This window comes from Podarcis muralis, chromosome 2, assembly GCF_964188315.1.
Source record: "Podarcis muralis chromosome 2, rPodMur119.hap1.1, whole genome shotgun sequence".
Classification (NCBI taxonomy): domain Eukaryota; kingdom Metazoa; phylum Chordata; class Lepidosauria; order Squamata; family Lacertidae; genus Podarcis; species Podarcis muralis.
The window spans coordinates 124,852,868-124,865,863 of record NC_135656.1 but is presented as its reverse complement, the minus strand read 5'-3'; the positions used below and the strand labels follow the sequence as shown (position 1 = coordinate 124,865,863).

The following is a 12,996-nucleotide window of genomic DNA, read 5'->3' as shown; positions in this document are numbered from 1 at the left end:
AGACAGGCCTACCCAGATAACGAGGGATGTGGGTGGCACTGTGGGTTAAACCACAGAGCCTAGGACTTGCTGACCAGAAGGTCGGCGGTTCAAGTCCCCATGACGGGGTGAGCTCCCGTTCTTTGGTCCCAGCTCCTGCCAACCTAGCAGTTCGAAAGCACGTCAAAGTGCAAGTAGATAAATAGGTACCACTCTGGCGGGAAGGTAAATGGCGTTTCCGTGCGCTGCTCTGGTTCGCCAGAAGGTGCTGAGTCATGCTGGCCACATGACCCGGAAGCTGTCTGCGGACAAATGCCAGCTCCCTTGACTTGTAGAGCGAGATGAGAGCACAACCCCAGAGTCGTCCGCGACTGGACCTAACAGTCAGGGGTCCCTTTACCTTTACCCAGATAATGTAGAATGTTGGTGTGTTTTAACCTGTTTTCAGTTTGCCGCAAAGGTTTTTGTTTCATTTTTAAGGTTTTACATAGTTATTTACACACCGTTTCTACCCATAGTTTCATTGTTTTTCAAAACCGCTTAGAGGCTTGTTTGTTTTGTTACAATCCAGCGGCCTAGAAATTTTATGAAACAAACTCCCAATCGGCCCCAGTCCAAAAAATCCCGAGGGGCACCCTATTGGCAAAGGCTGAAAATCCTGTTTCTTCTCTCTCTCCCTCCCTCCCCCCCCCCCCCCGTGCTATTGCTGCCTGCCCCCTGCAGGTCACGAGCCAAGACAAGGCGCCGGTTGTGATTGCGAAGGCGCTGGAGAAGCACAACCAGGATCGGGTCCTGGCCCCCAACTACGAACTGGTGCAGCTCCTGCCGGAAGGCCGAGGTGAGGCCCGCCTCTGTGCTTTATAGTGGGGAGGGGGGAATCTGAGGGGATGTGAATCCTGCATTGCAAAGGGGGTTGGACTAGATGAGCTCTGGAGGGTCCCTTCCAACTCTACAACTCTGTTGCAAGCATTTACGCCACTGGTTTTAACTGCTGCCTGCGGGATTTTGCAGTGTGTCAAATTGCTTTTAGGTTACAATTAGCTTTCCGGTGCTTCCCCGGCAGCTTATACAGTGGTACCTCGGGTTAAGAACTTAATTCGTTCTGGAGGTCTGTTCTTAACCTGAAACTGTTCTTAACCTGAAGCAGCACTTTAGCTAATGGGGCCTCCCGCTGCTGCCATGCCGCCAGAGCACGATTTCTGTTCTCATCCTGAAGCAAAGTTCTTAACCCGGTACTATTTCTGGGTTAGCGGAGTCTGTAACCTGAAGCGTCTGTAACCCGAGGTACCACTGTAAATGTTTTCTTAAAAAACATTTTTCCAACACAGCAGCACAGAGGATGGTGTCTTTTAAACATTTCCCCTGCTTCAAGGCCGCCCAATGGACTTCAAAGTCTTTTTTATCCTCCCCTTGTTTGTCAGCAGATTCTAATCAAGCCGTCTTCTGCTGTTGACAAAGTGGCAAAAATCTTGCGGCTTTGTATTTGGGTTTTTAAGAAAACGACAGCTCAGGTTCTGCAAAGCTGCAGAGCAACAGAGGTCTGGGAAAGCAATGCCAATAGAGGAGGTTTTTTTTTAAAAAAAGTTGGGAGATGAGCTGCGCCCCCAGGAGTCCCTGGTTCTGGCTTTAGACATGCCATTCCTTTTCTACCAGGGAACTCCAAAAATGAGCAGTTCCTCTCGTTCTTCCACCTTGACCCTTCCTCTCTCTCTCTCTCTTCCTACCACCCCTGCAGAGCTGGCCTTCGCCACCACGGCGAACGTCTTCTACGCGATGAGCAGCACCTGCCTGGACTTCATGCTGCGACCCAAGCGCCCGCGGGAAAAGCCGCCCCCTCCGCCGCCCCCGCCCAAGCCCAAGCCGCCCAAGGGGGTGGAGATCAGCGCCACCTTCCCGAAGATCAAGGCCACCGGGCGGAAGATAGCCAGAGCCCTCTTTTGAGTTGGGCGGCAGGAGGACAGAGCGGTGCCTCGGTTTCCACTCGCTCGGGGCTGGCGGCCCACGCTGCCCTTGAGACTGGGGACAGCATAGGGTTGCAACGCGGTGTCAGAAGTGGCAAAATGTTGACAGAGCTGCGTTGGCAGGCCTGGCTGGCGGAGATCCCTGGTTTTCCAGAGTCTTTGAGGAACTCGATGTCCTTAACTGCTTGGACCAGGGGAAAGGGAAACCAGAGGGCAGGACCCGATCCGACGGATGCAAACAACGAGAAAGGAGATTCCGGCTAAACGTTAGGAAGAACTTCCCGTTTGATGGTGGAACCGGAGGTGGCAGAGTCTCCTCCATTTTTTAAGCGCAGCTTCCTTTAGCCCCTCCTGATCCTCCGTTTCTGAGTCCGTTGTCCAATTTCCAGTGTCAGCACCTTTCCTTTCCTTCATTTGGGTAGAGCATGGGGCCGATAAGGTTTGCAGTCCCACCTTGGACCGCTGGGGTTGGACTGGATGATCCTCAGGTGCCTTCGAACTCTGCGATTCTAGTGAAATCCCTCCCCTCTAGCTCAGGGGGAAAGGCTGCGTTGTCGAAGACACGGATGTCGTGTCGCTCTTGGAAGAGTTTCCATCTGCGTTGTGCACTTCCTGTTGCCGTCGCCACCGGCTTCCTGTTTCTTTGCCGTGGGCGCCTTCTCCTCTCGCTCTCGGCTCCTCCCACCCCCCACCCCGCCTGCCCCAAGTGCCTTGACTGTCAACGGGAGGGTTGCCAAGTGACCCTGAGGCACCTCGCTTCCTGCTGCAGGGAGGGAGGGCTTGGCGGATTGCCTTGTTGATGGCTCCATCTTTTTGGACCGGTGGGAAAGTGGAGCAATTCTGTGCCTGTCGGAGGCTGTTTCTCACAGGTCCCAGATGCAAACTGCCCCCTCTGCTAAGCTCAGCTGCTCCATCTCTCAGGGAGGGGGTGTGTGACTCTACGATGCACTTGACACTGTGCTGAGTGCAAATTAACACTAATCTTTTTAAAAAAGACGGCGCTATGTTGTGAGGCTATGGGGAAGGGTTCGGCCTGACCCAGGGCCAAATCTGTCCTTCCTAAAGTGAGGGGGAAACGTCACCTGTGAATCCTGATGCTGGTTGGAAGATGGTGACTTTTCGCGGCTGTTTTACACGGACAGTCACTTTGCAAATTCCGCTCCAGCCACCCTCAGGTTGGGATCTCCTCCAAGGGTTTTGCACTGAATTTCCCATCAGCCCCAACCGATGGCTTCAAGTTACGAGAAAGGAGGTTCTGCGTAAACGTCTTTCTGAACCGCCTTCTCCTTCCTCGGATGTTTCTAAGCCGAAGTTGCGTGGCTGTCTGTCGTGGGGTTAGGCTAGATGGCCCTTGGGGGTCCCTTCCAACACTTGAATTCTATGGTTCATTGGAGGTTGGGCGGGCTTCTGTCAGGTATCATTGAGCTCTGGTTCCTGAAGTGCAGGGGGTTGGACTAGATTCCAGGGCTTTTGGACTACAGTTCCCACCAGCACCCGATGGGGAGTTGTAGTTTAAAACCCCAGAGGAGATCTCAGGTTGAGGAAGGTTGGGAGTTTCCCCACTTTTTGCACTCCTGCAGGCTGCTCCTTCTCACCGCGCAGCTAACATTTTATATAAGAGTCTAAACAGCTTGCAAATTGGCTCTCGTCTTTCGTGTACTGTCTGAAACTCTGCAGAGTCCCCGATATATTTTTATACTATTTAAGTTTCAGCACAAGAAACGCCTTCTTCACAGGAGCCTTTTAACACCTCTGTGGGCCGAGCTGGACCGGTTGGGCTGCTGCCTGCCCCTTGCCACCGTCTCACAGCTGCCCATGGGCAACCAGCACTTTCTACCTGCTGCCTATAACTTTCCCCCCCCCTCTTTCTCTGGAGGAAAAACGATGTTTTGAATGTTAAAAACATTTGTACTTGGCTGCATCAGGGACACTGAAACTTTCTATAAAATATTATTATAAAAAGGTTTGTGGTATGAAAATCTTTGTGCTTGGGGACCCAGACTGAGATGGGAGTACCTCTGAGGACGTGAAGAGTGCACTAAACAAAATGGCAATATTTGGGCCATCTTCACAAAGTGCTCAGAGGTTCTGTTTACAAGCAAGAGTCCTTAGGTGCCTCTTGGCCTTTTGGACGTGTCCCAAGGATTTCCTCTGCCAGCTTCTAGGTGGCTCTCGCCTCTTCTTGTCTACAGCAGCAAAGTTGGAAACATTCCCAGGCATCTGTCCCTGGCAGGGAGGTGAACCTGATGTAGGGGGCAACACAGGGCTCTCTGCCAGCCCCAGAGAAGCCGGCAGGCAGCTGCAGCCTGGCCCTAGAGACCCGAGGAGGGGCAGGACCTCTCCAAGCCTGGAGATGTGAGATATGATAGCCGTCTTCAGGTATCTTGAGGGCTGTCACATGGAAGAGGGAGCAAGCTGGTTTTCTCCTGCTTTGGAGGGGAGGACTCGAACACAGGGCTTCAGGTTATGATAAAAGGATTTTAGACAGGAAGAGCTGTTCCACAGCGGGCTTTCCTTCCTTGGAGGTTTTTAAGCAGAGGTTGGGTGGTCATCCACCAGGGATGCTTTAGCTGAGATTCCTGCCTTAGCAGGGGGTTGGAATGGATGGCCCCCTGAGGTCCCACCAAACTCAGCATTTCCATCCTTTCCCTAGAGAGCGAACCGGATGTCCCTGCTCCCTAGAAAGCTCTCCCAATGCAGCGAGAATTGCCAGAAACCCCATCCTTCTCAGCTTTTCTGCAGTCCTTGTGGAAGTGGCTGTCGGCCGAAGGAGGGCCTCATCCAGAGAACGTGCTCTGCTCCCGCCTTGGCAGGGGGCTGGACTGGATGGCCCTGGGGGTCCCCCATTCCAAGCCCATTCCAGGATCCCAGCCACCTTTCGAAGCTGCCGCAGCCTGACCCTAGAGAGAGCTCCTTGTGAGGCAGCCATGGGGTCGAGATGCCCTACAGGTGCCAGGCCACAGGGACGGATTTTGTGTGTCGGCTTCGTGTTGGGGGGGGGGTGATCTCCTTTCCAGGGCCTCCCCCTCCCCATTGCGCATGGCGTGGTCCGAGCGCGAAAGAGGAAGGCATCAGCTGAGAGAGAGAGATTTGGGAGACTTGGTCCTAGCTTTTATTTCTGCCCAGCGGAGCAGGCCTCGCAACTGTGTTCCCATCCCTCCCCCCACAGTCCAGGAACGGCCCCCCAACTCCCCTCAGGCCTTGACGGCCCCCTTGGCCTGGGCCTTCTGGAACTCCTGCTGCAGCCGCGCCAGCGTCTCCCGCTGCTGGTCCGACTTCTTCTCGTAATCCTGCATCTGGCCCTCGTAGCGCTTGCTGAAACGACAGGACATAGTGGAGGCGGCGTCAGCGCTGGTGGCTTCACAAGCCCCGGGGAGGCCGAGAACACCGCGAGCCCCACACTGCAAGGGGGTTAAGCTAGATGACACCCGGGGAGCCCTCCCAACACTACAGTTCGAAGAACCCCAGCAACACGTGTTCAGAGAAGTGACCCCTCTGACAGCAGAGCTCATCTCCTCCTCCTCCCCAAGGTGGCTAGCCAGCTGTCCTTGTATCTTATTTTTAGTTTTTAATTGGTTATAATAATTTATTATTTGTACCCCACCCATCTGGCTGGGTTTCCCCAGCCACTCTGGGCGGCTTCCAACAAACATAAGGTCAAACAGATTCCTCACTGGCCTTGCAGACAACTTCATTGTCCAGAAAGTGGGAGAAGCAACAAGAGGAACAGCCATTTTAGATCTCGTCCTAACCAATGTTGATGACCTGGTTAGTGGGGTAGAAGTGGAAGGATCATTAGGCACGAGTGATCATGCTCTTCTGAAGTTTACTATACAGCGGAAAGGAGCAGCCAAGCATACTAGGACTCAATTTCTTGACTTTAAGAAAGCCGACTTCATAAAACTTAGGGAAGTGCTGGGTGAAATCCCATGGACAGTAATACTAAAAGGAAAGGGAGTTCATGATGGCTGGGAGTTTGTTAAGAGGGAGATAGTAAAAGCACAACGTCAGGCAATACCAATGAGACGGAAACATGGAAGGTGCCTAAAGAAGCCAGGGTGGCTATCTAAAGAACTTTTAACTGAGTTAAGATTAAAAAAGGATGTGTACAAAAAATGGAAAAGGGGGGAAACCACCAAAGAGGAATTCAAACAAATAGCCAGCACGTGTAGACACAAAGTCAGGAAAGCTAAAGCACAGAATGAACTCAGGCTTGCTAGAGAGGTTAAAAGCAACAAAAAAGGCTTTTATGGGTATGTCCGTAGCAAAAGGAAGAACAAAGAAACAGTGGGGTCACTCAGAGGAGAAGATGGTGAAATGCAAACAGGGGACACAGAAAGGGCTGAACTCCTCAATGCCTTCTTTGCCTCAGTCTTCTCCGATAAAGAAAACAATGCCCAACCTGAAGAATTTGGAGCAAATGATTCAGCAAAGGAAACACAGCCCAGAATAACTAAGGAGATAGTACAAGAATACTTGGCTAGTTTAGATGTATTCAAGTCTCCAGGGCCAGATGAACTGCATCCAAGAGTATTAAAAGAACTGGCAGATGTGATCTCAGAACCACTGGCAGTCATCTTTGAGAATTCCTGGAGAACAGGCGAAGTCCCGGCAGATTGGAGGAGGGCAAATGTTGTCCCTATTTTCAAAAGGGGGAAAAGAGAGGACCCAAATAATTACCGCCCAGTCAGTCTGACATCAATACCAGGGAAGATTCTGGAGCAGATCATTAAGCAAACAGTCTGTGAGCACCTAGAAAGGAATGCTGTGATCACCAATAGTCAGCATGGATTTCTGAAAAATAAGTCATGTCAGACTAACCTGATCTCGTTTTTTGACACAATTACAAGCCTGGTAGATGAAGGGAACGCAGTGGATGTAGCCTACCTTGATTTCAGCAAGGCATTTGACAAGGTGCCCCATGATATTCTTGTAAAGAAGCTGGTAAAATGCGGTCTTGACTATGCTACCACTCAGTGGATTTGTAACTGGCTGACTGACAGAACCCAAAGGGTGCTCATCAATGGTTCCTCTTCATCCTGGAGAAGAGTGACTAGTGGGGTGCCACAGGGTTCTGTCTTGGGCCCGGTCTTATTCAACATCTTTATCAACGACTTGGATGATGGACTCAAGGGCATCCTGATCAAATTTGCAGATGACACCAAACTGGGAGGGGTGGCAAACACCCCAGAGGACAGGATCACACTTCAAAACGACCTTGACAGTTTAGAGAACTGGGCAAAAACAAACAAGATGAATTTTAACAGGGAGAAATGTAAAGTATTGCACTTGGGCAAAAAAAATGAGAGGCACAAATACAAAATGGGGGACACCTGGCTTGAGAGCAGTACATGTGAAAAGGATCTAGGAGTCTTGGTTGACCACAAACTTGACATGAGCCAACAGTGTGACGCGGCAGCTAAAAAAGCCAATGCAATTCTAGGCTGCATCAATAGGAGTATAGCATCTAGATCAAGGGAAGTAATAGTGCCACTGTATTCTGCTCTGGTCAGACCTCACCTGGAGTACTGTGTCCAGTTCTGGGCACCACAATTCAAGAAGGACACTGACAAACTGGAACGTGTCCAGAGGAGGGCAACCAAAATGATCAAAGGCCTGGAAACGATGCCTTATGAGGAACGGCTAAGGGAGCTGGGCATGTTTAGCCTGGAGAAGAGGAGGTTAAGGGGTGATATGATAGCCATGTTCAAATATATAAAGGGATGTCACATAGAGGAGGGAGAAAGGTTGTTTTCTGCTGCTCCAGAGAAGCGGACACGGAGCAATGGATCCAAACTACAAGAAAGAAGATTCCACCTAAACATTAGGAAGAACTTCCTGACAGTAAGAGCTGTTCGACAGTGGAATTTGCTGCCAAGGAGTGTGGTGGAGTCTCCTTCTTTGGAGGTCTTTAAGCAGAGGCTTGACAACCATATGTCAGGAGTGCTCTGATGGTGTTTCCTGCTTGGCAGGGGGTTGGACTCGATGGCCCTTGTGGTCTCTTCCAACTCTATGATTCTATGATTCTATGATTCTATGATTAAAAATACATTAAAATGTCACACATTAAAAACTTCCTTGAACAGGGCTGCCTTCAGATGTCTTCTAAATGTCAGGTAGTTGTTTATCTCTTTGACATCTGGTGGGAGGGTGTTCCACAGGGCGGGTGCCACCACCGAGAAGGCCCTCTGCCTGGTTCCCTGTAGCTTTGCTTCTCACAGTGAGGGAACTGCCAGAAGGCCCTCAGCGCTGGACCTCAGCATCCGGGCAGAATGATGGGGGTGGAGACGCTCCTTCAGGTATACTGGACCGAGGCTGTTTAGGGCTTTCAAGGTCAGCACCAACACTTTGAATTGTGCTCGGAAACATACTGGGAGTCAATGTAGGTCTTTCAAGACCGGAGTTATGTGGTTTCGGCGGCCGCTCCCAGTCACCAGTCTAGCTGCCGCATTCTGGATTAGTTGTACTTTCCGGGTCACCTTCAAAGGTAGCCCCACATAGAGCGCACTGCAGTAAGTGGGAGATAACCAGAGCATGCACCACTCTGGCCAGACAGTCCGCAGGCACCGTGTACCAGAGGGAGCTGGTAGACAGCCACCCTGAACACAGAATTGACCTGCACCTCCATGGACAGCTGTGAGTCCAAAATGACTCCCAGGCTGCGCACCTGGTCCTTCAGGAGCACAGTTACCCCATTCAGGACCTGGGAGTCCCCCACCCCCGCCCACCCCGTCCCCTCAAAACAGTACTTCTGTCTTGTCAGGATTCAACCTTGATGGACTGATGCCAGCTTTATCTTTTGAGGAGCTCAAGTTGCACAGCTCTCTTCCTCCTCTCCACTTCATCTTCACAACAACCGTGTGAGGTAGGTGAGGCCAAGGGGTGGGGACTGACTCCAAGGTCACCCCAGCGAGCTACACGACAAGAGTGGGGATTCCAAGGCTCTAACTATTATGCCACAATCTGAGTTTGTCCAGTCCTGGGTCTGTACAAACCACCCCAATTAGTGGCCACAACTGCTCCCTGTGGGACCCTGGCACGGCCCCCCCTTGCGAAGGTAACTCCACGGCAGCCTGTCTCTGAACCTGAAGGTCCCACAGACGTTATAGAATTGCAAAGAGGTCTCCCAGGGTCATCTAGTCCCGCCCCCCTCAATGCAGGAATCTCAGCTGCTTAAGTCCTCGTCACAAACAGCAAGTGAGCCATAGCAACCCATGGATTCACATATACTTTATATAGTTTTGTAGCCTTGATTATATTTCATGGCCATTTTTTTGTTATTGCTGTTTTCTTCTGCTTTTAAAATGCTTTTTTACAGTCATACCTCAGGTTACAGATGTTTCAGGCTACATTTTTTCAGGTTATGGAGGATATATAAATCACACTTTGCGCATGCGCAGAAACGCCAAATAGCAACCTGTGCATGCGCAGATTCACCACTGCAGGTTGCGAACGCTGCAGGTTGCAAACGTGCATCCCGCACGGATGTTTGCAACCTTCGTGTCCACTGTATTCTCATTCATATTCACACACACACACCATATCTTTTGCTCTATAAGACTCACTTTTTCCCTCCTAAAAAGTAAAGGGGAAATGTGTGTGAATGCAGGCTACGCAGCTATCCCAGAAGCCAGAACAGCAAGAGGGATCGCTGCTTTCGCCGTGCAGCGATCCCTCTTGCTGTTCTCGCTTCTGGGATTCAGAATATTTTTTTCCTTGTTTTCCTCCTCTTGTTTTCCTCCTCTTATGGTCTGGTGCGTCGTATAGAACGAAAAATACGGTATATATAAATTTTCTGTTTAACAATTTAGAATATTCATTTAAACAACCTTAAAATATCAGTGACTTCCATTCTTCTCTTTCCATGGTTCATTTTGCATAACACAAATCCCTGCACATTTTACATAAACTAAACAATTCAGTTTTCCATTATCGCATCCATCAAAACTTATTTACACTGTTGAATTTATCTTAATGCTGCCCACGTTTTCAAGCGCACACAATTTCCCCTATTTTCTTCCCCCCCTTTTTTCTCCTTTCCTTTACTAGAATAATCCCAATAAAATTATGTATACATACAGTGGTACCTCCGGATATGAACGGGATCCGTTCCGGAGCCCTGTTCGCATCCTGAAGCGAATGCAACCCACGTCTGTGCATGTGGCGATTCGCCACTTCCATGCATGCGTGTGACATCATTTTGAGCATCTGTGCATGCACGAGCGGCGAAACCCGGAAGTAATGTGTTCTCTTACTTCTGGGTCACCACAGAGCGCAACCCAAAAGAGCTCAACCTGAAGCAACTTCAACCCGAGGTATGACACTGTGTGTGTGCGTGTGTGTTTTATATATATGAAAAACCGCAGTAGCAGAGCCTCCCCGCGGGATGGAGGCGGCACTCACATCTCCCCTGCGATGTAGTCCAGGCGTTTCACGACCGTGGCTTTGGCCTCATCTGTGTCCTGCTTCACCAAGACGGGCCCAATCAGCTTGTAGACGGTGTTGGACGAATCCAACAGGTCCAGCTCCTGCAGAGGAAGGAAAGGTCAGCAGGGAAGGGGCTCAAGGGGCAGCTTCTGCAAAGGCCGGGGGGGGGCTCACCTCCTTCACCACGTTGTTCTCGGTCAGCTGAGCCTCCAGCTTCTGCCGGGCTGTCATGCACTTGCTGATATCTGGAAGCGGGGAAGAAGAACAGGGACAGAAATTGATGGACTATGCAGAAAGGGCAAAGGTCACCGGAATAAGAAGAAGCATCAAGAAGATCAAGTTTGTAAGGAAGAATGGAAAGCATTTATAGAGCATTTGCGAAATTACTCTAAACAAATAAAGACGCTAGGTTTGATATAAATAATGTGCAGTATAAATTTTATACATTTATGTATTTAGAAGAGATTGTAAATAACAATTTGGCTTCACTGGGAAATGCAGGCAATAATATAAAATATAAGGAACCCAAGAAGAGGGGGAAGGGAGTCATAATAAAAGAAATATGGAATATCATTTGTTTTAAATTTTTGGTTATTTTTTCCTTTTTTCTGTACTTTGTAGAAGCTTATAAAATTATTATTATTATTATTATTATTATTATTATTATTATTATTATTATTACTATTAGTGGGGACGAGGAAGAGTTCCCCCCAGTAAAACAAACAAAAAAAGTGTAGAACACACATGGAAAAATATTAGAACCAACACAACATAGACCGGCAGTCCACAGGAATGAATGAAATCCAACCCAAAAGCATAGTATTGGAAGGGACCCCGAGGGTCATCTAGTCCAACCCCCTGCAATGTAGGAATCTCAACTAAAGCACCCATGAGAGATGGCCACCCAACTTGTGCTTCAAAACTTCCAAGAACTTAACTTTTAAGTGGGCCCAGCTACTTCTTGGTAGGAGGACAAGACGTGACAGGTGTCTAGACAGCACATATAAGAAATGGGGGGGAAAGACTCCCACATTTTAAACGCAAGCCCAGAACTGAGAGGTGCTGCTATAACGTTCTGGAGCAGGGAAATGGGATTCTGAGGTCCTCTTCTGACTCATTTCCTGAGCCAGGTTCAAGGGCCTTCTGGCGGTTCCCTCATTGCGAGAAGTGAGGTTACAGGGAACCAGGCAGAGGGCCTTCTCGGTAGTGGCACCCACCCTGTGGAACGGCCTCCCTTCAGATGTGAAGGAAATAAGCAGCTATCCTATCTTAAAAAGACATCTGAAGGCAGCCCTGTTTAGGGAAGTTTTTAATATTTAATGCTGTATTGTTTTAACACTCGATTGGGAGCTGCCCAGAGTGGCTGAGGAAACTCAGCCAGATGGGCAGGGTATAAATAATAAATTATTATTATTATTATTATTATTATTATTATTATTATTATTATTATTATTATTATGTCCTTGCATTAATTTACAAAGCCCTGGGCAACTTGGGTCCAGGGTGCTTCAGGGACTGCCTGAACCCCAATTTCCCACTCAAGTCACCTGCAGGAGCATCGCTGTTCATTCCCCAAGTTGGTGAGGCCCATTTGGCAACAAGGAGAATCCGAGCCTTTTGGGTTATTGGCCCCGTCCTGCGGAACCCCCTGCCACTGGAGTTCGGCCAGCTTTCAAAGGCCTGATGAGAGCTTTTCTGCTGTCTGATTTCAACTTTTAGAACTGTTTCATGTACAGCTATTCTAAGGCGCTCTGATACTTTCTTATGAATAGCTCTGTGTGCGTGCGTGTGTGTATAATGAGAGGTGGTGGTGGAATTTACCTTTCTGCAGCTGCTGGTATTTCTCCAGCTCTCCCTGGAGCTTCTTCTGCAGGGCTTCAGCCATCGCCTCCTTCTCTCAGGCGGCTCAGGAGCAGGGGTGGGGGTGGCACTCTCTGCAGAAAAAGCAAGTAACTGCCAGTGCAGCTTTGCTGGTAGAAAAGCCAAGAGCCCCCAGGAACTAGGAGAAAACACAGGGCAGATCCAGCTGTCAAAGGGCTCTGCTTACGACCCGCTCAGGGCTCCAGTTTGGAGCAGCCCCTCGCCACCAGCTCCTGGAGTGGGTGGGTGTCTCTATCCTCAAAACAAAAGCCCGTGTGGGAGGACTGAACCCGGGGGGGGGGGGTTCTGCATGGTGAAGCTGCCCTCTGCCTATGGGTCACCACGGGGGCCGCCCCAACTCTCTGCATTCCCCCCTCCCAGGGGCATTTCCTGACCCCCTCTGGGTGTGTGGAGACGGGGGAAGGGGGCAGCCACCCCCCAGGGTCCCTCCCCACCCAGCTCCCCTTTGCCCCCCCACCTCCAATGGATCCCCCAGGCACCCCTGGAGCCCCCTCCCCACCCAAGCCCCCTCCCCCATTCAGCCCCCCCAGCACCCATGGCGCCCTCTCCTCGCCCCTTGGTGCCCCCACCCACCTGCCCCTCTTTTTCTGCCCCCACCCCCAACACCTGCCCCCTCCCCGACTCACGTCCCGCTAAAGCTCCTCCTCCCGACCTCTAACCCCAGGAACTTCCGCCCGCAGCGCGTCCGCGTCACCCAGGATCCCCCGCGGTCTCGCTCCTTCCCGCACAGGCGCAGAGGGGCCGCCAG

The 12,996-nt window shown here is 50.5% G+C and overlaps 2 protein-coding genes across 5 annotated transcripts in view; one reads left to right on the top strand and one right to left on the bottom strand.

Moving 5' to 3' along the window:
• RGL2 (ral guanine nucleotide dissociation stimulator like 2) overlaps positions 1–3,903 on the top strand; it is a 20,440-nt gene extending 16,537 nt beyond the window's left edge. For all 3 annotated transcript variants that reach the window (XM_077923148.1, XM_077923150.1, XM_077923149.1), the window contains 2 exons: positions 703–817; positions 1,715–3,903. In XM_077923148.1, the coding sequence (XP_077779274.1) occupies positions 703–817; positions 1,715–1,920 (321 nt within the window). In that variant the 3' untranslated portion in view covers positions 1,921–3,903. The remainder of the gene's footprint in view (positions 1–702; positions 818–1,714) is intronic.
• On the bottom strand, positions 3,803–12,996 carry PFDN6 (prefoldin subunit 6). Of its 2 annotated transcripts, none has more exons than XM_028720973.2 (5): positions 12,875–12,996; positions 12,189–12,301; positions 10,542–10,612; positions 10,344–10,468; positions 3,803–5,255 (listed from the first exon to the last, which is right to left on the bottom strand). In XM_028720973.2, the coding sequence occupies exons 2-5, from the start codon at positions 12,250–12,252 to the stop codon at positions 5,135–5,137; spliced, it is 381 nt and encodes a 126-aa protein (XP_028576806.2). In that variant the 5' UTR covers positions 12,253–12,301; positions 12,875–12,996; the 3' UTR covers positions 3,803–5,134. The 2 variants fall into 2 exon arrangements, with proteins under 2 accessions (XP_028576806.2, XP_077779542.1); XM_077923416.1 differs by having other exon boundaries at positions 12,189–12,366; positions 12,875–12,964.

What these genes read in the sequence shown, in the direction of transcription:
- PFDN6 (XM_028720973.2), bottom strand. Translation starts at nt 12,252, where the DNA reads ATGGCTGAAGCCCTGCAGAAGAAGCTCCAGGGAGAGCTGGAGAAATAC. An exon ending in ATACCAGCAGCTGCAGAAAG is followed by an intron (nt 10,613 to 12,188) that starts GTAAATTCCACC and finishes CCCCGCTTCCAG; the next exon opens with ATATCAGCAAGTGCATGACA. An exon ending in AGAACAACGTGGTGAAGGAG is followed by an intron (nt 10,469 to 10,541) that starts GTGAGCCCCCCC and finishes CTTCCTCTGCAG; the next exon opens with GAGCTGGACCTGTTGGATTC.